The sequence below is a fragment of the Nomascus leucogenys genome, chromosome 20 (assembly GCF_006542625.1).
Source record: "Nomascus leucogenys isolate Asia chromosome 20, Asia_NLE_v1, whole genome shotgun sequence".
Classification (NCBI taxonomy): domain Eukaryota; kingdom Metazoa; phylum Chordata; class Mammalia; order Primates; family Hylobatidae; genus Nomascus; species Nomascus leucogenys.
In genome coordinates this window covers 49889064-49916495 of record NC_044400.1, presented here as the reverse complement: position 1 = coordinate 49916495, position 27432 = coordinate 49889064, and the positions used below count along the sequence as shown (strand labels likewise).

At 33.3% G+C, this 27432-nt stretch overlaps 1 protein-coding gene across 2 annotated transcripts in view; it reads left to right on the top strand.

Annotated features, from left to right (window-relative positions):
• The first annotated feature begins 4430 nt into the window (after positions 1–4430).
• DTHD1 (death domain containing 1) overlaps positions 4431–27432 on the top strand; it is a 67509-nt gene continuing 44507 nt past the window's right edge. The window contains exons 1-5 of one of the 2 annotated variants that reach the window (XM_012499657.2): positions 4431–4844; positions 6787–7402; positions 15273–15603; positions 18425–18604; positions 19696–19940. In XM_012499657.2, the coding sequence (XP_012355111.2) occupies positions 4574–4844; positions 6787–7402; positions 15273–15603; positions 18425–18604; positions 19696–19940 (1643 nt within the window). In that variant the 5' untranslated portion in view covers positions 4431–4573. The remainder of the gene's footprint in view (positions 4845–6786; positions 7403–15272; positions 15604–18424; positions 18605–19695; positions 19941–27432) is intronic. The other variant, XM_030800993.1, reaches the window with a different exon arrangement.

Below are 27432 nucleotides of genomic sequence, written 5' to 3'. Positions count from 1 at the left end.
TTCTTATCCTAGACTCTAAACATGCTAATTATAGATTCATTTGATATTTTCCTCTTCCCTGTGTTTGTTCTCTTGTTTTTTTTTCTTTTCAAGTTCTTTATTTTTGTTTGTTTACTTTACTCTCTAGCTTTATATTAGAGGCTTTTTCAAATGCCTGACCTCGTTGGTTGTTATTCCACTTAAAGTGAGGCAAGAAGAGCCTAGTTTGGAAGCTTTATATGATGCAGAGCTTCACTGTGGATGATCTGGCAGGGGCAGACCAGGCTTTTGGGGTTGGAAATAGGGAGAGGGACCCTGAAAGTTTCACTATCAGTAGGTTTTTCTCATGGAGTGTTCAGTTACTCCATGGAGGAAACTTTCCATTTTCTGCCTGGGAGGTTATGCTTCCCAGCCCGTGTTCTTGGAGTTGAGCAGAAGAATAGAGCGGCACCTCATAATTTAACATTGTAGAATTTCACTTAACCCTCATGGTCAGCATAGCACCCCCTCCAGTTCTCCGCTCTGCTGAGCGCTGCTGCCACAATTTATTCACAGAGAAAGTCTCTAGCTTCTGATGTGTGGGAGAGAGATTGTTGCCCGGCTCTTTGGAGCAGAAGCAAGGAATCTAGGAACCTACCTGCTCTCCAAACAGAGTTTCAACAAAAACACCTGTTTACAGCCCTAAGTTCACCTTTATTTTCAGAGGTCCTAATTGTCTCTAATTCTGGGAACTTCTGAGATTCTGTGATAAGAACTCACCTGTTTTCCACTGTCTAGGTGCCTAGGTTTCAGCTCTGTTTGATTATTTACTACTTGCCCGTCTGCTTTTAGTCTTCCAGGAGTTTGTTGGCATCTTTTGTCTATCATCTTATCGCCCATTCTCTTTATCTTTTGGGATTTATATATTGTTTTATCCTTTTCAGGGCATCTCACTAGAAATCAGAGATGGAATATATATCTAATCTACTTTGTTTAATCAGTAGTGTTAGCTTTGATTTTTACTATGTGGTCTTTGAAAACATTTTAAAATTGATAAGTACATTAAAAATTTGAATGTATAATTTATATTTTACTAGTCCAAAAGTTACTAAGGAAAACAAAAACAAAACAAAAAGAAAACAATTTCTTTTCCTTCTCCATCCACTCATCATCCAAATGCATGAGTTTATCTTAAACAGACAAAAGATGACCAGACATTCAATATGAATGTTCGAAAGGGGAAAAATTATTCTGGACTGTAAGTACCAAAGTCTCTGATGTAGGCAACTACAGAAAGTCAAAGAAAATAAAATCACATTACAGAACTAGTTACATTGGCTCATAATACTTCAGGCATACATAACTCTTTTGCTTACATCTGACCTACCCACCACTACCCGCTATAAATGCCATGAAAAATAGCACTCTTCATTATGCTTTAAAACGTTATTGTCCTCACAACCTTTGGAATTAATAGCCTGTCATTAATAGTCTGTCCAATCAATTGCATATTTTTATTTCTTTAGGTAGCAAACAAGGAACTATCCTATTATTTGAATTTTATCTCTAATCCACTTTGGTACTTCTAATGTTAAGAAAAACTGTTGTCTTTTTGACCACATAATGGTATGAATTCAAGACTGCATACTAATGTCACTGGAAGCACTGAATTCTCAGTAAGAAAGTAAAAGGAGTCATAATAACTAGTAGCAACAATGAAGATGATTTTCAAATGTTAAAACCATCCAGATGAATTTCTGCAGTGAACTTCTGTAGGTGTCTTGACTGCAAATGTCTGTTCTTTCTGTGGTTAGTGACATCAATTAATGGAAAACAAGGTGCCGGAACATGCCGATGCGTGTTTTAACAAGTAAATGCAGCGTGGCCTGTGGTAGGTCTCACTTTGCAAATATTATATGTTCTTAAGAAGCCAAACAGCGAGCAAGTTTAAACTTGAGGATAGCAAATGTGAATGAAACGAAGAGAATGTCTGGGTTTGTTTTTTTCTCCCTGAGAAAGGATTTTCCCACATATCTAGAAATAAATGTAGATTGCTCAAGTGATCAAGCAGTATATCATTATCAGTTTTATTCAATACTTAAAACGTGCATGGTAAATTCTCCACTGATCTCTTCTACTTCCAGGGGTTCATTTACCACTTATTTACTGATAACATTCAAATATGCCAATATTATTCTAATTCTTAAACTTAAAACACATTCTAAGGAATTTTTCTGAGTTACCTCAAACTCAACAAATCTCAAATTAAATTATCTACCCATGAAGCCCAATATCCCCTTAAATTCCTTAACAGTGTTGTACTCTATGTAATCACCTACATTAACTATTTTCGTCATATTCTAGTACTAAGCATAGTTCTTAGACTAGTGGTCAATAAATATTTCTCAAATAAATGAATGCGTTTTCAATACTTTCTATTCCTCTCCCTATAATCTCATGGTTTGGTAAGTTTCATAAGTTCTATCCACTGTACTTCAAATCCCCTCTCCTGCCATCCCCTCCTCTCATCTGCTCTGTTGCTGTTTTAGTACAGACCTTTGAGCCTCCTAACTCTTATATCTCTGCCATCTAATACGTCTGCATCTCTACAGCACAGATTTCATCACATTGCAGTCGGATTCAAATATATTCAATTTCTCTCTTATCTGTAAACCCAAATTCTAACTTCTTCTCCTCACTCTCTACAATTACTGAACTCTTCATTTGCCACTTCTGACTCATTAACTGAACCTTCCTCCAAAGCCATACTTTTACATTTTTGATCCTACTGTGTAATCTCATGCCTCCGTGACTTTGATCATATTATTTCCTATGCTGGAATATTTTTTTTTCTTTTACGCTATAGCCTGCTTATCTTTTAGTTTCTAATTCAAACATTTTCCAGGCCTCTAAGCAGAATTATTTTTTTAACTCCTCAAAGCTTTTATGATACTTTTTCTTTATGCTTCTGCTCTAGCTCTCAACACAGTCTAAGCTTTGTTTCAATAATCTGTTCATGAATCTGTCCCTTGAAGTCCTAAAAAGGCCTGACCTCCAGCACTTAGTTCCTGTCCCACAGTAAATGCTATAGGAAGTTTTCAAAATTGGCATTGAATTAAAGCCGTGTGTACATTATTATTGAGAATGACACATCCATTTGAGGAGTAAGAAAAAGAAAATACAAATGAATGAGTGAGTCTTTACTTTGAGAAGATTTAAATGATCCAATCCATGAAGTGATATGAACTCATACTGCAAAAAAGGTCCCCTTTTCAGTGAACAGAAGTTAACTGAAAAGTGAGATACTTAGTGGCGAAGGAGCCCCTCTCCACTCTGCAGCCACCAGTACTCAATACTGCTCCTTGCCTTTTCCTTCAGGGTCTTTGACAGTCTTTAGGGCAGTGGTAGTCATTCTTCATTATTTATTCTCTGGGCTTGTTTTTCCCATCTTGTCTTCCAGGTGCCCTGAGTGTAGCTCTTAGAACTCCAGGGCTTAAGATGAGATAATGTGTTGCCTGTGGGAGGGAAGCACTCCAGCTTCCCTTTGAAAAGGTTTCATTTTGTTCCAGTACCCCTGAGGGAACATGAGCCTCTCTGGAATGTACTCGCTGCCCTCTTCCTTTGGCGTGGGTGTGTGTTCTCTCTGAGCAGTGGGATTGGAGAGGGAGGCAGACTGTTCTGGTTTCTTCCAAATACCCCCAAGTGCTGCATTGCATAGCCCCATATATGATGTGCTGGCAAGCAGACGGGCAGCAGTGGAGAGAGCTTGTTGTATCTGAATTTTAATTACATATCGTAAAGACTCCTTGCTAGTTTAGAGAAAGCTACTCTTCAGGTTTACATTCTTTCAGTGAAGGGGCATTTTATCCAATTAGAGGGAAATTATCAGAGGCCAAGTTCTTATCTCAGTCTCTGCAGATTTACCATATAAGAAGATGCTAATTATAATTACCTAACCAATGCAATACACTCTGCCAAGGAGAGGAATGTTTTTAAACTCTTGGTTATAAAAATACTATACATATACACATTAATTAGAGTGAATTGTCAAGACCCCATGTGTAACCATATCCAGCTTCAACATTTATTAATTCTTACAGCAAATTTTATACCTCTACCCACCCCTATGCTCCCAGATTATTTAGAAGCAAAATCAGACATCACATTATTTCATTCATAAATATTTTTAAGTTTACAGGAATCCTGCCAGCAATATTGTTCAAACAGTTTACCTTTGATTAATAAACTTCTTACCCTACCTGGAATCCATATTTTATTGCCTCAAAACTGGAAAAGTATTTGGGACTTCCACAGTATATCAAATTTGTAAAACTTACACAGAGAGTTGGATCATGTGAGTTAGCTCTACCCCAGTGATTAATGTATTCTGTACACAATAGCACCCATGGTACAGGAACGCCCCTTCTTCGGTCACCTAGTAACTTTTCACTAGTCAACACCAAACTGAATAAACCACTATGTTGTGAGAAAGTGCTGGGCTAGCTGACTTGGATCATCTCCTAGAGTTTAGGAGAAATAACCATCATCAAGTTTGAATTTGCAAAACCTTTAGGCTTTGCTGGAAGAAGAGAAAATACCACTTTTGGATCATAAAATGGATACGGAATACATGGGCTCAGGTAAACTGGGCCAAATATTGAAGCAGATTTGGAGACAAAACCAGATGCTAAAGCAGGCACTCTTGGGTGATGACCTTTGTGAGGGGGCTGGTGGAGCCACTTGGATGGCCACCGTGGTCTTTCTGGGTCAGGAACTCAGCAGGGCCCTTCACCAGCTGCTGGAGCACACCGCAGGCACCCTGCGTTCCACCTGCCAGCAGCTGCATGTGCTGCTTGACAAGGAGAATCAATGTGTCTCGAGAAAAGGCAAGTATTCTTTTTTTTTAGTTTATTCTTTCTCTAAGAAATATTGATTAGGGCAAGATCTGAGAGGGGCTATGAGTACACCAGATAGGCTAAGATAGAGTTTCTGTCCACAAGAGACTAACAATTTCAAAGGGGAAATAAGTTGAGACAAATGCACAATAATGTCAGGGACATTGGGGCCAGTCCCATTAGAAACACATCAATGAAGTGCTTTTGGACTTCAGAAGCAGTTTAAATCCCATCTGTAGGATGGGGAATTGAGAAGTTTGCTAGAAAAATGTAGTATTTAAGCTGAAGCTTAAAGAGTGAATTGGATTTATGCAGCAGGAAATAGTCGGTATTTTCAGTAGGATCCAAGACTAGAGACAGGAAAATACAGGCCTAGTTTGAGGCAGAGCTAGTAGTTTTTTTTTATATATCAGAATATAATATTCTATCTCTAGGGTCATTTGAGCTTAGCCTTATTAATTGAAAAATTACTGGGAAGACTGGAGTGGGTTGGGATAGGGAATGGGATCCCCCACGCACTGGGGCTGGAGAAGGATTCTTGGGAATAGGTCCAGTTATGGATGTGGAAAAGTACAGTAAGGCAGGAAGAATGTGGAATCCCATGAATATAATCCTAGATAACAACAGTTACTCCAGATAAGCATATAGGTGGCATCATGAAATTCAGCTCTAAATAATACAGTATCAAGATAAGTGGGCAGGTTCCATCTATGAGGGAATCCAGGGTTGATGATATTAAGAAATTCAATCTAAAGGGCAAATAGTGGGCATCAGGGAAATCTGTCCAAAGGCAGCATGACTGAGAAGCCATCAGCTGCAGCCCATAATGAGACCTTTAGCCCCTGGAGGGAGTGGAACATGGTCCTTGGCAACATAACAAGACAAATATATATTAAGAAAAAAACAAGGACTTGGCTACCAGAATAGGAGTTAAAAATAAAGACAAGTTCTCAGGTATAAGACAAAAACAAAACAAAAACAAATTGTCAGAACTGGATCCCAAAGAAAAGCCCTGACTGGTGAAGGGATGATTTGGTGATGGTTTTAAAAACACTAAGATATGGGGCCTTAAATTACGTATTCTTTAGTTCAGAACTGAATTCTAAAGACTAGAGAGGTACTAAGCCTGCAAGAAGTCATCAGGTGACCTCAGTAGTGAGGAGAAGCAGGATGAACAAATAGGAGAGTAGGAAGAATGATGACAGAGTGAGAGATTATATCAGATTTGACTATGCTGAGAGTTTACTCCAGAGTGAAGAAGGTTGACCTGAGTTAGTAGGCTTTGAGTAGCCACTTCAGGTTCCAATCATAGAATTGGTATGGTCAGAGTTATTCTTTGAAGGACTGATTTGAAAATTTCCAATGATCACAAATTCATCAGGAGGGATAGTATAAACCTAATCCAATTCTTATAGCAGTAAACTAGGCTCCAAAACACAGCATCTACATTGGCAGAAATAATGGAGGTATGGTGTTTCTGCCACCCAAGCCTCATCTGGAGTGTTCACCTAATTTCCAGCCCAGCATTTTAAATGGAGAATTGACAAACTATTGTACAACCAGTGGTAAAAGAAGAGTTCTCAAAATCATACCAAATGAAAAACAATTGAGGGAGATGTTGACTTCAGTTCTTATTGGTGGAGCGAGAGGTTATTACATTTGTCTTTAAATATTCAAAGTATCTTTATAAGCAAGAGGGATTAGATTTACTCTTTACTACCATGTTAAAAGTGGTTTGTTGTCAATCCTACAATTGTTAAAAGTGTGACAGTTGTACAATTACTTCTCCTTCAGGAGGTTGTCTTAAATGCCCAGTAAAGGTCTTCGTAGGTTTCTAAAATTATCTTGCCGTGTTTCATTAGATGTCAGTGCAGAAACATAATTTGGTTTAGTTTTGTATTTATTCTTTGTGTGTCTACGTATGTGTGTGTAGAATTCATTACTTTCATAGACTGCCTCATAAAAATAACTGAACATTTGGGGAGCACTGCTGCACTTCTAAAGAAAGAAGAAAAGGAGATGTGTAATTTATGCGGCATGCATGATGAATGTACTCCACAGCAGACAATGTCCTCCATTCAAGATACCAAAGCAGCAGACATTGCTGCAAGAGAGGAACTAAATGTCATAGAAACAGCTACTGTTTCTCCCACAAATGGAGAGGAAAGTCATTACACAAACCAGGTCCAGTTAGAAAAAAATAAAACACATATGAGTTCAGCATTAGTGGAAAAAGAAAACAATGCATCACTGAATGGACGTGTACTGGGACGAGAAGAGTCACAGAACAAAATGTTCCCAGATAATGCAGAAAATGAAGATGATAAACAAATGGAACACATGACTGTTGAGAACATAAATGGCAACAGGGAAGAGATTCATGGCATAATTCAGACAACAGAGAGAGAAATTCAAGAGACTTCAGAAAGCCCAAGAGAAGAGATGATCTCATCCTCAATAATATGTGATATCTCCAAGAAATATATAAATAGTACTCTTCCCAATGATTCAGAGAATATAAAGCACAAGAATAACATAATGGAAAAGGAGTAAGTAAATGCAATGTGGGAAGTGCTTAAGTATGCCTACTTATATGTGTGTTTCTATAGTTAGTACATGTCTTATTTCATTCCGGCTGCTATAACAAAACATCATAAAGTGAGTAGCTTTTAAACAACAGATATTTATCTCTCACAGTTCTGAAGGCTTGGAAATCCAAGATCAAGGTGCTGGCAGATTTGGTGTCTGGCGAGGGCTTTCTGGTTCATAGAAGGTGCCTTCTTGCTGTGTCCTCACATGGTGGAAAAAGTGAACGAGCTCCCTTGGGCCTATTTTATAAAGACATTAATCTCATTCATGAGGGCTCCACCCTCATGACCTAATTATATCCCAAAAGGACCCACCTCCTAATACCATCACCTTGGGGGCCAGGATCTCAATGCATGAATTTTGAGGAGACACAAACATTTAGACTATAGCAACATGCATAGTATTTATACATGAATAAAATTTCCATTTCATACCTCCCAAAGATATTGTAAATCAGTAATTCAGCTTAAATCACTCCTATAAAAATTTATATGGCCACTATTATTAATATCATTTATTTCTTACAGCTTTAAGAAACAAACACATTACATTTTTTTAAAGAGGAAGGAATTGAGTAGATAGGAAAGTAGTTAAAATGAGCAATTATCCAGATCATGAAGACTTTGCAAATTACTACGATTTCAATTATAATAAGAAAAACTAGAAGACTGTAGGGTGTTAGAAGATTTGGAGAGAATGTTTTGGCCTCAGATTCACCTTATTTATATTCTCAAGAAAATCATTATGAGTTTTAAACCTGTGTCTGTAGAACTCTAGGGATTTTATGGATGAGCTTTAGGAGGTACTTAAAATTCAATGTGTATGTTGAGACCTATTTCATTTCCTTGGATATGGTCTAGAACTGCCATCAGATTCTCTAGGAGACCATGACTTCAAAAAAGTGAGAAAGACCAATCTATTTTATAAATTCTGTCCTATGCAAGGAGGTAATAACGCCCTATTTGTCCATATAAAATAAGATATTCACAGACCATATTTTCCCAGACAAACATAACACGCTTAGAAGTGAAAAAAATTATTTGTTTTGGGAATCAGACAAACTTAAATTGCACTTTCTGTTTTATTACATACTAATTCTGTGACCCTGGGCAACTTGCTTCATTTCTTAGCCTCATTTACTTGTTTGTAGAAATAATATATACATCCTGGGATTATTTGGTAAGGTCAAATGAGAAAGTCACTTAAACGACCTAACACGAGGCCATTTTTTCAGATATTCACACCAGGTAAATGTTAGTCTATTCGTTTATTTTAGCTCCAAAAACTCTCACTTTCTTCTCCTGCCACTCACTACCATCGTTCCATTACCTCCATCTCTGCTGTGATGTGCTGATGCTCTTTCAGGTGTATGATACCATTTTGAAGACTATGATCTTAGGCAAGTCATTTTGCTCATCTTGACCTTAGTTATCTTGCCTATAAAATGAAGAGGTGGTTCTAATTTGGCTGTAATGTTTCTACAGATCAGAGTCTGATGAATTCTATGGTTCAGGATATTCAGTGCATGATAGATCTACATGATTTGTAAGAATTACTGCTCCAACAAAACAACTGCTAAAGTAGTCTATATGTGGTTACCTGTTTCACTTGAGAAAAATATTGAAGCTTCATATTCTCACATTCAGAAATGACTCAAAGCATCAGTTAATGAGTCATTGCCTGAACTACTCCCTCTAACACCTCCTTTAGGTGTTTCCTGATTAGTGACTTCCTCTTTACAGCACCCAAACCAATTGTGCCTGGCTTGTGTATTTGAGAAGTTGAGTACTCATTGCAATCCCTCGGCCTAGGAAGCCATTATGCCACATAAAAGATGTGTGTGATAAACAAAATCTCACTCAGAATCTGTTGTCAATTTCCCCGTATAGCTTTCTGAAAGAAACCTATCTCTTCCTAGCTGCCCTGGTGTATACAAAAAGGGAAAATAAGGCTAGAATAAACCGATGTGATTACAGTCATTGGTTACTTAATGATGGGGACATGTTCACAGAAATGCACGGTTGGGTGATTTTGTCAATTGTGCAAACACTGCAGAACGTGCATACACAAATCTAGATGGTATAGCCTACTGCACACTTAGTCTATATGGTATAGCATATTGCTCCCAGGCCACAGACCTGTAAACTACATTACTATACGGAATATTTTAGGCAGCTATAACACCGTGGTAAGTTTTTGTGTATTTAAACATATCTAAACATAGAAATGGTACCGCAATAATACAGTATTATAATTTTTAGGACCACTATTATATGTGCTGTCCATTGTTGACTGGTATGTCTTTATGTTCTACATGCCTGTATTTTATTTTTAAAAGTTTTAATTAAAAAAATTTTCTTAATTTTTATTTCAGTAGGTTTTATGGGAACAGGTAGTGTTTGGTTACATGAATAAGTTCTTTAGTGGTGATTTCTGAGATTTTGGTGCACCCATACCTGAGCAGTGTACACTGTACCCTATGTGTAGTCTTTTATCCCTCACCCCCCTCCCACCCTTTCCCCAGAGTCCCCAAAGTCTATTGTATCATTTTTATGCCTTTGCATCCTCAGAGCTCAGCTCCCACTTATAAGTGAGAAAATAGTTTGTTTTTTCCATTTCCTGAGTAACTTCAGTTAGAATAATGTTCTCCAATTCCATCCAGGTTGCTGTGAATGCCATTATTTCATTCCTCTTTATGGCTGAATAGTATTCCAGGGCATGCATATGTGTGTGTGTGTGTGTATACATATTTTATATATATACATTATATATATATATACATATAATATATATGTATATATATATATTATGTAATATATATATAATTATATATATACATATAATATATATTATATATAATATATAATATATATTATATATAATATATTATTATATATAATATATATATATATAATATATATATATATATTATATATAATATATTATATAAAATATATAATATATAATATATATTATATATAATATATTATATAAAATATGTAATATATAATATATATTATATATAATATATTATATATATATAATATATTATATATATTATTTATATTATATATTACATATATTATATATAATATATGCATATATGTATATTAAATATATATAATAATTATATATTAATATATTTATATATAATTATATATTAATATATTTATATATAATAATATATTAATATATTAAATATATATAATTATATATAAAATTATATATATAAATTATATATAAAATATATATATAAAAATTATATATATAAAAAATATATACATATAATATATAAATATATATTTATGTATATTAAATATATATACATATATATTTATGTATATATAATATATAATATATAATATATATTATATATTATATGAATGTATATTTATATATTAAATATATAATAGATACATATATAATATATTAAATATATAAATATAAATATATAGTATATATTAAATACATAAATATAAATATATTTTATATTTATATATTTAATATATAAATATATTATATATTAAATATATAATATATAAAATATATTTATATATTAAATATATAATATATATATAAAGTATGTAATATATAAATATATATTTATATATTACATATTTAATATGTATTTATATATTATATATAAATATATATAATATATAATATATAAATACATATATTTATATATACAAAATATATAATATATAATATATAAATATATATTTATATATAAATATATAAATACATATTTATATATAAATACATATTTATATATAAATATATATTTATATATAAATATGTATTTATATATAAATATATAAATACATATAAATATATATATAAATATATAATATATAAATATATATTATATATTTAATATACATAAATACATATTTATAAATTATATATTTAATATATAATTATTATATATATTTAATATATTAATTTAATATATTAATATATAATTATTATATATATTTAATATACATAAATATATATTTATATATTATATATAATATATGTAATATATAATAATAAATAATATATATTATATATTATATATTATATATTATATATTATATATTATATATTATATATATATTTATATATATTATATATGTTATATATTATATATATGTTATATATTATATATTATATATGTTATATATTATTTATATTTTTATATATTATATATTATATATGTTATATATTATATATATTTTTATATATTATATATTATATATATTTTATACATATATTTATATATATTATACATTATTTATATGTTATATATTTTATATATATATTTACATATATATAAAATATGTATACACACACACACACACACATATGCATGCCCTGGAATACTATTCAGCCATAAAGAGGAATGAAATAATGGCATTCACAGCAACCTGGATGGAATTGGAGAATATTATTCTAACTGAAGTTACTCAGGAAATGGAAAAAACAAACATTTTATTTTCTCACTTATAAGTGGGAATATATATTTAAATATATATAAATAATATATATTTATGAATCATATATTTATATATAATATATAATATATTATATATTAATATAAATGTATATTTATATTAATATATAAAATAAATATATTATATATAATATATAAATATATATTTATATATTATATATGAATATAAATATATATTTATATATTATATATGAATATAAATATATATTTATATATTAAATATATAATATATAAATATATAAAATATATAATTATAAATATATATATTACATAATATATAATTATATATTATGTAATATATATGTAACAATTTCTTTATCCACTTGATTGATGGGCATTTGGGCTGGTTTCATATTTTTGCAATTGTGAATTGTGCTGCTATAAACATAAGTATCCATGTATCTTTTTCACATAATGACTTCTTTTCCTCTGAGTAGATACCCAGTAGTGGGATTGCTGGATTGAATGGTACTTTTACTTTTAGTTCTTTAAGGATTCTCCACACTGTTTTCCATAATGGCTTTACTAGTTTACATTCCCACCTGCAGTGTAAAAGTGTTCCTTTTTTACCACATCCACATCAACATCTTTTTTGTTTGTTTGTTTTTTGATTATGGCCATTCTTGCAGGAGTAAGGTGGTATTGCACGGTGATTTTGATTTGCATTTCCCTGATAATTAGTGATGTTGGGCATTTTTTCATATGTTTGTTGACCATTTGTATACTTCTTTTGATAATTGTTTATACATGTCGTTAGTTCACTTTTTGAGGGGATTGTTTGTTTTTTCTTCTGGATTTGTTTGAGTTCCTTATAGATTATGGATATTAGTCCTTTGTCGGATATATAGATTGAGAAGACTTTCTCCCACTCTGTGGGTAGTCTGTTTACTCTGCTGATTGTTTATTTTGCTGTGTAGAAGCTTTTTAGTTTAGTTAAGTCCTATACATTTTTGTTTTTGTTGCATTTGCTTTTGGGTTCTTGGTCATGAAGTCTTTGCTTAAGCCAATGTCTAGAAAGATTTTTCTGATGTTATCTTTTTATTTTATTTTATTTTGAGACGGAGTCTTGCTCTTTCATCCAGGCTGGAGTGCAGTGGCACGATCTCAGCTCACTGCAACCTCCACCTCCCGGGTTGAAGTAATTATCCTGCTTCAGTCTCCTAAGTAGCTGGGACTACAGGTGCCCGCCAGCACGCCAGCTAATTTTTGTATCTTTAATAGAGACGGGATTTCACCATACTGTTCAGGCTGGTCTTGAATTCCTGACCTCAGGTGATCCTTCCGCTTCGGTCTCCCGAAGTGCTGAGATTACAGGTGTGAGCCACTGTGCTGGGCCTCTGATGTTATCTTCTAGAACTTTTTATGGTTTCAGGTCTGATTTAAGGCCTTGATACATCTTGGGTTGATTTTTGTATAAGGTGAGAAATGAGGATGCAGTTTCATTCTTCCACATGTAGCTTGCCAATTATCCCATCACCATTTGTTGAATAGGGTGTCCTTTCCCCAGTTTATGTTTTTGTATGCTTTGCTGAAGACCAGTTGGCTGTATGTATTTGGCTTTATTTCAGGGTTCTCTATTCTGTTCCATTGGTCTATTTGTATACCAGTGCCATGCCACATAACTCTATTTTAGTGTCTAGCCTAGATCTATTTGACGAGGGCTAGAGAGAATGGAACCGTTTAAAAGTCTCCTTGTCCTATTTCATCTGTCAGTTGAGAAACATAACTCCTGGAAGAAAAGTGTATTCAGATGGTTTCCAAGGCACAGAGGAGAGTCATTCCTAAAGTTATACAATGCTGGGTCACTGTGTCCTCTATTAAACAATGTTTCTCATTTTCTGAATTACTTTTATCACCATCACCAAAGAATACTCAAGCAGAACAATGTGCTGAGTCACTTTCTATTCCTTCTAACTATGAGTTTAGAATTATAAACATAAATCAATGACCCTCTCTGCAATTTCTACATATTTTTTGGATTTCTATGTTAAATTGTACTTTAAAATTCTATTTACCAGTAATTGAAAAACGTCTAAAATCTGATTATTCTAGAGCTGGACCTTTATGCTATGATTATATATAGATCCTCTTATTTCTCTTCAACATTGCCAGTATTTCAATCATTTCACTGGTATAAATGAGAAGTAGTAAAAAAAGAGGAACTCAAATTGATAATTTTAATGTAGAAAATCAGCATTTATTGAGCACACATCTTAGGCCAACACATTATTGTAAGTTTAAATGTTTTATCACATTCAGTCTTCACACTGTTATGAATTAGATATTAGTTTCAATTTGCAATGAATAAAGTAACCAGCACTTTTGAACGATTTGAGGAATTATGGTATTATATTCAAGAGTTTGGACTTTCACATTAAAGATAAATGGAGCCAATTATCTGTTCTAAAACATACCATCTGTGGGATCTTTAAAAGAAAGCTAAATTATCTGAGCCTCAGTGTTTTTATCTGTAAAATAATTATGTTAGTAGCACCTGCCTGCTACAATAGTTGTGAGAATAGTGTGTAGCCTAAAAAATACTTAATAGAAAGCAGCAAAGTATTAGCTATTTTAATATTAATTATTAACATGTAAGGTCAAGTAAATAGTGACTGATCTCAAATCTGAATTCAAATCTATGACTCTATAATCCTCGGCAAATTTGACGGTTAAAAAAGAGTAAAATAAATGATCAAAATAAAATTTTGGATTAATTTTTTGGGGATTGTAAGTAATCTTTGCCTAATTACTATGACTAATAAAGAATTTACAGTTCTTTTTTATCTTTCTAGGCTTTTCTAAAAATATATAATAGTCATCATCATTTGATCTAGTGTGTTTAGACAATTCCAATACTTCATATATGTTTACTCCCTCCCCTCACAATTGAGGAAATGAATATTCAAGTATTAGTACTGATTTTACCAAGAAACTTCAGCAATCTTCAGCTTCTTATTGTGGAATGAATCAATTGCTTAAATAACAATAGTAACAAAAGTAATTATAGCTAATTATATATATATATATATATATATATATATATATATATATCACAACTATGGTGTACCAGACATAGCTCTAATTACTTAACATGTAATGGTTCATTTAATTAAATTCATACTCCCATAAGATAGGTATTATGTTATCACCATTTTACCATTGAGGAAACTGAGGCACAGAGAGGCTGAGGATCTTGCCCAAGATCACAGGGTTGATCAGAACTGGAATTCACACCAAGACAGTGTAGATCTAGAGTCTGTGCTTTTCTGCATTTAGCTGTAAAGTACATAAATCAAATAATTGGAAAAATGACATTCTTTTTCCCCTTCCAGGTATCTTGATGTGCTGAGTGATGAGACTGGCCCTCAAGTGTCTTGTTATATTACAGCACCATCATATGTTTTACAACAACTAGAATGCCGGATAATAAATCACATGAGTTCTTTAATAGTGGGTGATAATGAAGAGTTAGTTAGCAACGTCATAACTATTGAATGCTCAGATAAGGAAAAGAGAGTTCCATTTCCAATAGGCATTGCAATTCCATTTACTGCACGTTACAGAGGAAATTACAGAGATATCATGGTGAAAGTGTGTGACATAAACCTTCAATCAAGTTACCTAAACCCAAATTCACTAGAAGGAATGAAGGGAGGTTATAAGGTTAGTAAATTCTTGGCTATATCTACATTTGCTGTTTGGCTTCTCTTATAAATATTACTCAGACTAATAGATTGTAGTGTAGATATAATTGCTCTACTAGTAATAAATGAAAGGATTTTTGGATTTGTGCCAGTGCTTTCACAATTTATTGCCATCCATAAAGATCAAAGAATGGAAATGATTAGCCAAAGTTAGGAATGGAGAGCTTGGGTCGATCACCTACCAAATGTTATTTTTTTCACCTAGGAAACAAAACCAAAATCATGGCTTAATTACTTTTGTGCTTTAGACTAACTTCAGACCAACATTTCTAATATGATGAACCTTGTCTAAATTTAAGAATGTTAGAATCTCCAGATGATAGTAGCTTTAATTTTTATTATTCGTGAGTTGGGAAAATATATAAAAATTTAAAAATTTGTGTGTGTGTGTGTGTGTGTATGCCTTGAGATTGTCAGTAAGTCTAGAAATGAAATTTGGTCTATACATGGGAGAAAGTATATGTGGTAGTTAAGAAGTGGACTGTGGAAGAAGATTGGTTAGGTTTGAAATACGGTTTCTACACTTTTTTGCTGTGTGAACTTGGGAAAATCAGGTAGCCTTGCTGTGACTCAGTTACTCCATCTGAGAGATAAACATGATAATAGTGTCTACCTGGTATGGTTGTAAGAATTAAGTAGATAATAAACTTATGAAGAGAGACGGAAACCTATAAACACATGCTAGTTGTTAATAAATTATCATTTTCATGTCAGATTTTAATTGTAATAACTCTGAGGCTCTGTATGATCACAAATTCATATGCTGTGAAGAGAGAATATAACAACTATTAAATTTAGTATGGAGGCCAGGCATGGTGGCTTAGGCCTGTAATCCCAGCACTTTGGGAGGCCAAGGTGGGCGAATCACCTGAGGTCGGGAGTTCGAGACCAGCCTGACCAACATGGAGAAACCTCGTCTCTACTAAAAATACAAAATTAGCCGGGCTTGGTAGTGCATGTCTATAATCCCAACTACTCGGGAGGCTGAGGCAGGAGAATCGCTTGAACCCGGGAAGCGGAGGGTGCAGTGAGCCAAGATCACACCCCTGCACTCCAGCCTGGGCAACAAGAGTGAAACTCTGTCTCAAAAAAATAAAAAAATAAAAATAATAAATTTAGTATGGAGTTTATGGGGACTAATATTTAAAGTTTTTCCTTGGGCCACTGAACTTCTTTTTAAGCAATTAAAATATTTATCTCTTTCAGCTTTATGTAAGTTGTCATTTGATGAGGCGGGCAGGGAATAAATGTAAAAAAAATTCATATATACATGGAATTATTTATTATATATTTATTTTGTGATTTGGATTTTTTTCTGGGTTTTAAATAAGGTTTTATAGTTGAGTGTGAAATCTAAGCCTATTATATTTACTTACTCCAATTCCTGCAACTAATACATTTTATATTTAGTATCAGAAGTTTATAGGTATGATAGTCTAGTCAGCATTACCCTTGATTGGGGCTCTTAAATTTTGGCCAGTCTGTGTAACTATCACAATACAAGCAAAAACTGCTTGTAGCCCACTTGTCACAAAATGGGTTTGGAAGATGGCTAGTAAATGGATAATTAAAGCAAAAGAGAGAGAGAGAAAGAGAGAGAGAGAGGGAATCATTGTCTATCATAACAAATATAGGCATAAATTTTTCTATTTACAGTAAGAAAAAGATTTTAAACTCTGGATTACTTCCAAATTTTTATGTGGATCGTATGACATTTTAAAATTCTAATTATTTAAAAACCCTTTTGGCCTTTCAGTATCTATCAAATATGATCGAAGTGCACAGCAACCACCGTTGGTTTCTAGAAGATCTTTCTTTTTCACCTCTCACAATTTTCCCTCTGGGCAGTTAACAATATTCACCATGCCCTGAATTTTCCCAGAGACAGATTCATTCAGTGATATTGTGAAATCTCTTCCTTAGTCAGCTTTCAAATGGTAGACTATTTTCCATTGTGATTGTCCCTGAAATGTTTATTCGTGTATGTGAGCATGATTATCCACTCATGCTGGGGCAGAGCCCGGCTGCTGTTTGGGGAAGTATGAATAGACCAAATTACTTCTAAGTCTGCCTCCTCATTTTAAGCTTTGGTGATTATAGGAGAAGATCATTTTGTTTTCATTTAGGTACGCAGTTCCCTTTTGTGCAATAAAAAACCTGGAGTATGTGTCTGTATGCATGCATTACAAATTTGAATGTCATTGTATAAAAAGAAACACAAATATCTTAGTCATTTGCTCCCACTGCACAGAGGAGAGGCAAAGAGAAAATGACTTTATTTGGGGAACCTAAGGTATTGTGAGCTATTAGAAGAAAGAATTTGCTGACTGCACAGGTGTTACAGTGTTTGAACAAACTACACAAATAATGGAATTCTAGTCCTTAGGATTCCCTAGAACAGTGTTGAATGTTTTGGATAAAGGTCAATATTTAAAATTGATTCTCACTAATGGAGGCTAGAATTCTAGGAACAATCATATTTGTGAAAACACTGAAAATAATTGCCCATTATTCACACAATTTGGGGGGAAGATTTAATTTAAATTTAAGAAGTATGTTTATTTCTGTTTTTTATTGTGTAATCTAAATTTGAGAAACTCTTACCTATTTCTACTTAATCTCATAAAGTGACCATCCATTTTAGGTTATTGGAATCATTTTAAATTGTAGGTGATTAAATAAAGAGTGTATAGATTTTTTTGACAATCCATAGAGTCTATACAGCAAATATTTTTCAAATCGGTGCTATAGCTTATTTTAATGTTCTTTATTCTATACAGGGGACCTGTGCTTCAGTAAAAGTTTACAAATTGGGTATCTTTTCTGTTGTGTCTTGTTTAAAGAAAGAGTCGTTCACAGTAACAAAGAAAGGCCTCACTCTTAAGTCAAGCATGGATTCCCGAATATCCTTAAATTACCCTCCAGGAGTTTTCACCTCTCCAGTACTTGTGCAGTTAAAGGTAAACATATTAAAAATAGGTGAGTTCCTGCTCATAGATTTTGTGGGTCATCAAGCATGGTTCTAAATAACAAAGAAGGTACAAATGTTTAATAAAACAATAAATGGATTATTTTCTTGTAGTTGTAATGGCCTAATATATAGTCATATCAGTGATAATGTAATGATTTTGAGCATATTAAATCTCATTAAAAATAAATCTTCTCTTTATTCGAAAGATTTTCCCAGTTAGTATTTTGTGTTGTGTTGTTTTGTTTATGATATTTATTGGGAAAATTTATGTTGCAGGGCTACGAAAGAATTGACAACAGACTTTGGAACATTCATATAATTCAAAGATTTTGATCAGAAAGGATGGCAAAAAAGAGGACAATCAATTAAAATATTTATTATAATAAATATTTGGTTATATTTAATTATGAAACAGCCATTTTCTGGGAGTAAGGATTTAATATATGCAAACACTATTTGCAAAGGGCATGTAAATGTATATTTTACAAGACTTATTTCCTCAAATAATATTCCCTGTTCATCTAGCCTCATTCCTCTCCCATGCTCTCCTCTCTATTTCTCCCAGTTGTTAATGTAAGTGGTAAGTGAAGAAGAATGATTAGGAGGAAAACATATAATAAATATCTTATTTATAGAAATTTTCCATGAACTTTGAAATGTTGGAATCATCTTAGCTATTTTTTATTTTTAACCATTCTTATGTGAAAAGAAACAAGTCATGTTTTTCTGGTTTCTAAAGATCACTCGATCTAACAATAGTTCTAATTAGAAATCATTATAAAACATCTATTTTGTTTTCTAGGTCATTTTGTTGCCTGCAATTAAGTCTGTTTCTTAGTTATTTATAACATAAGACAGGGAACCCAGATTTCAGAAAGACTTTGTAAAAAGGGCCCAAATACTGTGTTCTTTTATACATCATAAATATTTTAGAAAATGCATTGTTGATTACAGCTAACAATGTATAGAGAAATGTATAAAACTATGATCCATAGAATTTTCAAAAAACTGGATTAGAAATGTACTAACAGTTTGCGTCTTTTCTATTAAAATATAAGAAAAAATATATTTTTTGTTTAGATCCAACCAGTTGACCCAGCTCTGGTGGCACATTTAAAAGCACAGCAAGATACTTTCTACTCAGTCCAATCCACAAGCCCTCTGATTCACATTCAGCACCCATCAACTTATCCTTTTCAGAAGCCAGTCACTTTATTTTTACCTTGTTCTCCATACCTTGATAAAAGCAATCTTGGTTCTGAGATAGATCATAAAAGAAGAGCAAGTGCCACAATAAATAGGATTACACCTTCATATTTCAACCGGTGAGTAAGTTTCTAATATTGTAAACTGGCTTAATGTCAAACAAAGAAGCTTAGATGATTAAAACTTGCAGTCAAATGTCTTGTATTTAAATTCTGTATTAAAATATTATGAAATATGCTTAATCTAGAAAGAAGATATTGTGAATCCACAAAAGGTAATAATTTTAGCTGTTATGGATCCCAAAATTCCTACAAGTATAAAGATAAAGATGGAGACAATAAGAACTCTAGCAGAAATGCATGCTGGGGTGGCGCATTTTAAAAACTTCAATCTATTCAAAGCACTGGAAGTTTAGTCAGCACAGGTAGGAGAAAGACATACCTTAGTCCAGAGGAATTATACTCAGTAAAAATAGCTAGATGCTGACAATCGAATCAGATATTATGCAAAGGGATCTTGTCTCTAGATTCAAGAAAGAGATTCAAATAGCTACCAAACTATAAAAGGTGGGTAAGAAAAAAACCAAAATCCTCCATGGTGTTTTAAGAAAAACAAATCAATACCAAGATTTCTAAAGAATATATATAAAAAAATTTTTCATTTTATTCACTATAATTAACATTTCTAAAAGCTTAGTGCTTTTTCCAATCTACTTCATTGTTTTACTATGCTTTATATAGTTGATCCTTAAACAATGCAGGGGCATTAGGGGTGCCAACCACTAACAGTTGAAAATGTGTGTATAACTTTTGACTCCTCAAAAACTGAACTGCATATAGCCTACGGTTGACCAGGAGAAACGCCTTACCAATGATATAAACTGTCTATTAACACATATTTTGTAAGGTATATGTACTATATACTGCTTCTTATAATAAAATCAGCTAGAGAAAAGAAAATGTTATTAAGAAAATCAAAAGGAAGAGAAAATATATTTACTATTCATTAAGTGGAAGTGGATAATCATAAAGGTTTTCATCCTTGTCATCTTCATGTTGAGTAGGCTGAGGAGGAGAAGGAAGAGGAGGGGTTGGTCTTGCTGTCTCAGGAGTGGCAGAGGAGCAAGAAAATCTGTGTACAAGCAGACCCACAGAATTCAAACCTATGTTGTTCAAGGGTCAACTGCATTTCTTCCTTTATTCCTTGAATTATTTAAGCATACTTATTTTTTGGTCTTTTTTAGATTATTCTATCATCTATCTGTTAACACGATGTATAACACTATATCATCTATCTAGGAGCATAGTGTAATCCTGCAGAATTTCATACTGATTCTGTTCTGTGGCTCTTACCCTTAGACATTCATTTCAAAGTGTTGATTTTAATTTTTGATCAGGTATAAATAACAGCTCATCTTCTCCCTTTTCCCCCAAGCCGAAGCAATTAATTTTTTGTGTGTGTGCTTCTTGACTACTTTCTTGAGCCAACAAGCAAAAGGGTTTTGGTTATTGCTACCAATAACCAAATAACCGGAGAGGGTTATGCCTCTCTCATGGCCAGTGATGCCCTTCTGAGATTCCAGCTTCATGACTTAGTTCAAGCTCCCTCCCTGTGCAGCTGGAGGGTGTATCTTATGTCTGGGAATAGATATTAAACTGTACCTCGAGCCCCTGGCATGTGTGCGTGGTTGGGGTTGAGAAGAAGAGGCTGATAGGGGAAGGAGCACCCACAGAATCAATTCCTCGAGTTCCCTAGGGAAGAAAGAGAATTCTTGCTTTTTAGATTCTTGAGTCCAGATGTAGGGGGGATTTCTTTTTCAGCTTTTGAGTTCATATAATTCTGTGTGTGTGTGTGTGTGTGCATGTGTGTGTGTGTGTTTATGTGACATTTTGTCCAGAATTCCTGTGGAGTGGGAAAATGGCTATTCGTCATCAGTTAAATTGGCCAAGTTGCTAGAATAAGCCACTTTTTTTTTGCCTTTGTACATAATCTGTCTTCTAGAAAATCTTTCTTCTGCCACATTTAACTGATATACTCTTGCCCATTCTATAAGTTCCAGTTCAACTTTCTTTTTCTGTCCAGATATCCTAAGCTCTCTAGGACGAATAAAGTGCTCTTTTTTTGTGCCAAATCCATCCTTTGTACACATCCCACATTCTACTGTAACAATAATATATATTCTCTTTTACATGTCATGATTTAGCACAATTGCAACATAGTAAGTGCTAAAAACATTAGGTAAATTAAATAAATTAGTGAGTAAACTCATGGAAATGTAAATTGTATTGCAAATTCATCTGCACTTTTTGACAATGTTAAATTGATATGTTACAATGTGCTATGTTGTTAGTAGCCTCAGACATAGTAGGTGCATTTTTTTCCACCTAGTGGAGCATAAAACAAGCAAATGAGACTCCATCTCAACTGTTTATTTAACATTCTTTAATCAAAGAATGAAAGCCAGCTGGACATTTTCTATGGAAACAGAAACACAAAACGCAATCCATACCCCAAGTAATGAAAAAGATAAAAACTACTCGAGGCCAAAGCATAGTCTGAATATTAAGAATGAAAGGTCTTTATTGTGTTATATTCCTTTATGTCTGAATGATTTCTAGGGAAAAGATGAGAATCATTTAATTATGAGCCAGAAAAGATTTCTCACAGCAGTAAATTGGGAAAATATTAAATAGGAGCTTATTCCTTACTATGCAATCAATATTTTAGAGAGTTAGACAGGAAAATGGTTTTTGTCCATGAAAAACGACATTTCCTACACAATGCAATTGTTTTTAAGATTAAGTTGTTCAAATGTAATATACGATTTATACCCGAGAATATTTATAAAATATATGTAAGTCATACCACATAATGAAATGGACAACTGGTAAAGCTAATATCAAACAGTAAATTGATCATTATCGATAAAATTATGCATCTCCTTACTTGCCCCACTTCATTCCATCCCCTTTGTCCTCATGACAGTCATTCATCCCCACCAAATTTAACCACTATTGTGAAATTTTCAATCATTCCTTTGCTTTTATTTAATTCTCTGTTTGATCACATATATTTATATTTGTCCTGATACATTTTCTTCTTCTTCTCTGGCAGCACTCTACAGATTAAAGTTGAGTCACTCTGGTTTGTTTGGGAGAGAGCACAGTTCACTAGGGTTCATCTTTGGAGACCACCTACCACATTTGCTATAAGATGCTAAAGTGAAAATGATTTTTTTCCACTTCTTTGGAGATATTATGTCACTCTTTATTGCTGTTCTGAAGACTGCAGTGGATGTAATTTTCATAACTATATGGGTGATCTGCTTTATTTTCCTGCTGCTTTCAAGATCTTTTCTTTGCATTTGGTGTTTTGCATCTATCTATGATGTGTCTAGATACAAATTTTAAACTTTTCTGAATACAATATATTGTGCTTCCTGAATAAGTGGATGTATGCCTTTTCACATTTCTGAAAAGTTCTTATGTGCTTTCTAATCAAATGCTGGCACCTTTCCATTGTATGCACTGTCCTTCTGAGTTTCCAAATAGATGTATATATGACTACCTCTTTTTAAATTCCCTATTGTTTTACTTCCCTTGTGTTTTCCATCTCCCTGTCTCTATGTGCCATATTCTGTGCAATTTATTCACATTCCAGTTTGAAATGGCAAAAATAACGCATACCTTAAAAATGTACTTTTAATCTGTTATTTGAGTTTTGTTTTTAGACAATTTTATTTTTTATTTCTTAAAGTTATATTTTCCCAGCTACTGGGGAGGCTGAGGTGAGAGCCCAGGAGATTGAGGCTGCAGTGAGCTGAGATCATGCCACTACACTCCAGCCTGGGTGACAGAGTGAGACCCTGTCTAAAAAAAAAAAAATTCTACTTGGCCCTTATTTAAATCTCCCTAATTATCTTTAGAGTTTCTTCCTTCTTCCTGCCTGCTTATTTTTGGGATACTGTCCTTCATTAAACTTTTCATATATAGTTGTTTTCATCTTAAATCTGCTAATTCTAACATCTGAAGTCTTTGGGAGTGTTTATTTCTGTCATCCATGGTATTTAGCTTCTAATTTGTTTGAGAACTTTTGCTTGTGAGCATGCAGACATGGGGTTTCTTCAGGCATAATGGAGTTGCTTTCCTCAAGGTGGCATTTGTTCGCACCTCTGCTGAGAACCATCTGCTACTTACCTGGGGCTACATTAGCCTTCTTGAGAGTCTTGGTGAAGGTCTCAAGTTCACCTTTCCCACATGGCTGTGATCCCAAGGACTGACAGTGTCATGTTCTGCTCACTTGATTATTGCTTACAGTTTGATGCTCCTGCATCTACATTACAGGAAAGGTGTTTGCCATCTTAGTAATCCCCTCATTCCTGCCTGGTTGCTCCCTTAGCTGCAACCCTGACTTCACACATTTTATTTGGAGAGGAGTTTGGAAAATTTCAAAAGAATTTGTATCAAAAAATTCTTTTGAAAGTATGCAAGCCAAAAAAATACGTATCCAAAAGCACATTTATCAAGATCTAGTTGTTTTACACTAGAGATTATTCCAAATTTGTTATTCTAAATTTGTTATCTATACTTCTGGATTTTGTGTATTAAATTTATAATATTTTAGAGTCTACCTAAGAAGGAAATGATAATTTTATAGATAATGAAATCACACATACTACATTTTCCTTTGTGCTTCTCAATGAGTCCTGTATTGTCAACACAGGCAAATCTCATTTAATAGAGTAAAATTGTTTCAGTGAAACATTGAAGTAAATGTTTACTGAGAAAATAAGATTTGTTTCATGTGTTAAACTTGGAGGTAGTGTACTTAGAAGTATTTTTAATTCATATATACTGTTTTCCTTAAGAAAATAAGGTTCCCTGTGAATTGGAATGCCAAGTGAGAAATAATTTAGTTTTTAAATAAAAAAGAAACTATCCTTGAAAAATTCCCAATAGTGTCTATTTCCCAGTCACAGAAACAAAATATTAAGGTGCATTGGAGCAGATTTTTTAATCTTGTGAAAAATCTTTTGAATATCGTTTATGTGGTATTTAGGCCATTTAACTGGGAAAGATGTAATTGTGCACTGTTAGGCTTGAGAAAATGCAGGCTGGAGGGTATATTGCTTTCCCTGCTAGATACCTTGTATTTTGGGAACTGTACTATAATTTCTGCAAATTGCCCTTTCTATCCATGCAGATGCAATGGGAGCTTCTATGTTCATTAATATCCCCACATATAATTAAACACTTGACCTACAAAAGGCTGATCATAATTCCCTGATGCCTAATAAAAAGGGTAATTTGGGGGGTAGCTCGTATCTTAGGATATAAAACTCAGGAGTTGTCAACAGCCATGATTTCTGCTGCTGGAAAAAAAAAGATCATTAATAGTAATAGATAAAAAAGGAAAGATGCAGAGAAGTAATTAGATAAAGATGATGTTCCAATTCCAGATAGAGTTTTTATCTGAGACTCTCCATATTTGTCTGTTTGCCCCATTAACAATCAAGGATTACTATAATAATTCACTTATAACTAAGTAAAATGGATTTGGGTTTCTGTTACCTGTACCCCAAAGAGTCTTAGCCAATGCATCTACTTGTCTGTATACTCCTTGGTATGTGAATCTTATCATCCATAGGGATAGACAGGCAAATCTACAGAGTGAACAGAACCTCCTGAGATGAAAGAGATTGAAGTCATCACTCCTTTTTTTTTTTTTTCTGAGGTGCAACATTATTGAAACGTTTCTGTTGGGTTTAAGTGGATATTCTGCTCTCAGCTGGCAAGAAAACATAGCATAATAGAGAAAGAAATTTGAATGGATGACTAAATTTCATCCTAGGATGACCTAGGCTCATTTTTGTCCAGAAACTGAATAAAATATAAGACAATTCTAGCACTGTGAAAATTTCTTTGAAAAAATTACTGTGTGGGCATGTTGGGGGCCAGGGTGCGTGGGTCCACTAAGGTACAGTGTCATCGGGAGCTCAAGCTCAGGGTGGAATAAGTGAATCACACATAGCGTAACAGTGGAGAGAGAGTTTTCTTGTTTTTCCTCACCTTAAAAACTATTGCCAGAATAGTGGCACATGTAGGTAAATACACCAAATGAGGGCATTGCATCAGATCATGGAGGATCTTCCATTTTCAATAGCAGTGAGGCAGCAACATCAGCAAAGCAAAAGAGAATGGGACCATACATGAAGACTGAGGACTACTTAGATTATGTAGGGTCTTTTTCTCTGTACAATAATTGTAACTGTGACACCTTGAACTGGGTAAATCTCAAAGGGTAAATGGACCTACAGTCAGAATGTACAGTCACATCAGGAAAGAACGTTTCTCTCAGCTGTGTGGTAGGCACTCAGGTCATTTGAATTGATATCCAACAATGATTACACCGATTACAAATGGTAAAATTAAGGTACATAGTTTGTCATAAAATATGTCAAATATTGACATAAATATGGCAATATTTATGACATAATATTAACATAAATATGACATGTTTTAAAATATGTCAAATATTTCACCACTTTAAAGACAAATAACAATCCATGTAGAAATAAAAACTACCAGAAATTTATCAATATTTTATAATATTCGACTTCAGGCAATGTGGCTATGTGGACTTTCTTCTTCCCTTTACTTTTCCATTTTAAATGAATTTTATAATCAACATGAATAACTTAAAGTGGGAAAATATTTGAAGTTTTTTGAATACAGCACACTATTTAAAATTGATACTTTAATGACTAAATTATACTTTTCTGAGAAAAAGTTAACCTCAAAACATTGGTGACATTCATGTTTAAATATCTATGCATCATGAATATCACAAAGAAAATATCCTGAAAGTAAAATACAATATAGAATGAGAATTTTGATGGTTTGAATGTTTGTCAAATCCTGTATTATATATTTTTTTTTCCACAGATACAGTAGCATGACATTTTAATCAGTAGCCTCAGAGAGATTAGTACTGTCTGGGTGAGTCCCAAGCAAAATTGGTCATTTTAAAATAAACACATTTAAAAAATAAATCTTTACTATTTTTGGAACTATCACTGTGTTAGCATGTTGCCTTTTATGGAGTTTGATCAAGTGCTATTCACTGTCAGACAATACTAGTTGTCAAACTTTGCTAATAGCATATATTAAGGAAATAGTTTAGTTGCAGAGCTGTTACCAGCTGAGAAACACAAGTATACAATCAGATTATTTAATTTGAATGTGGACTGTGCCTATTAAAGGTTAAGTTTAATCTTTATATCATTAAGGACTCTTTTGATTTAAGTGATAGGAAAGCCAATCCAAAGTGTTTAAGCAAAAAAGAATTTTTGATATATGTAAATTAAAAATCTGAGGATGTATCTATCTATATATTTATTCCTCAACCAGGAAGAACCTAGTCTCTCTTCTTCATCTCTATCTGCTTTCCTCTGTGCCAATTCCATTCTCTGACATGTTTGTTCCTCATTCTGGCAACATAGCTACATCTTTATAAGTCCAAGTTCAGTGGAAAAGAGGAAGCTTTTTCCCTATGAATATGCATAAAAGTCCAGGGCCTGATTCTCACTCCAGATCTGTCACAAACCCATCA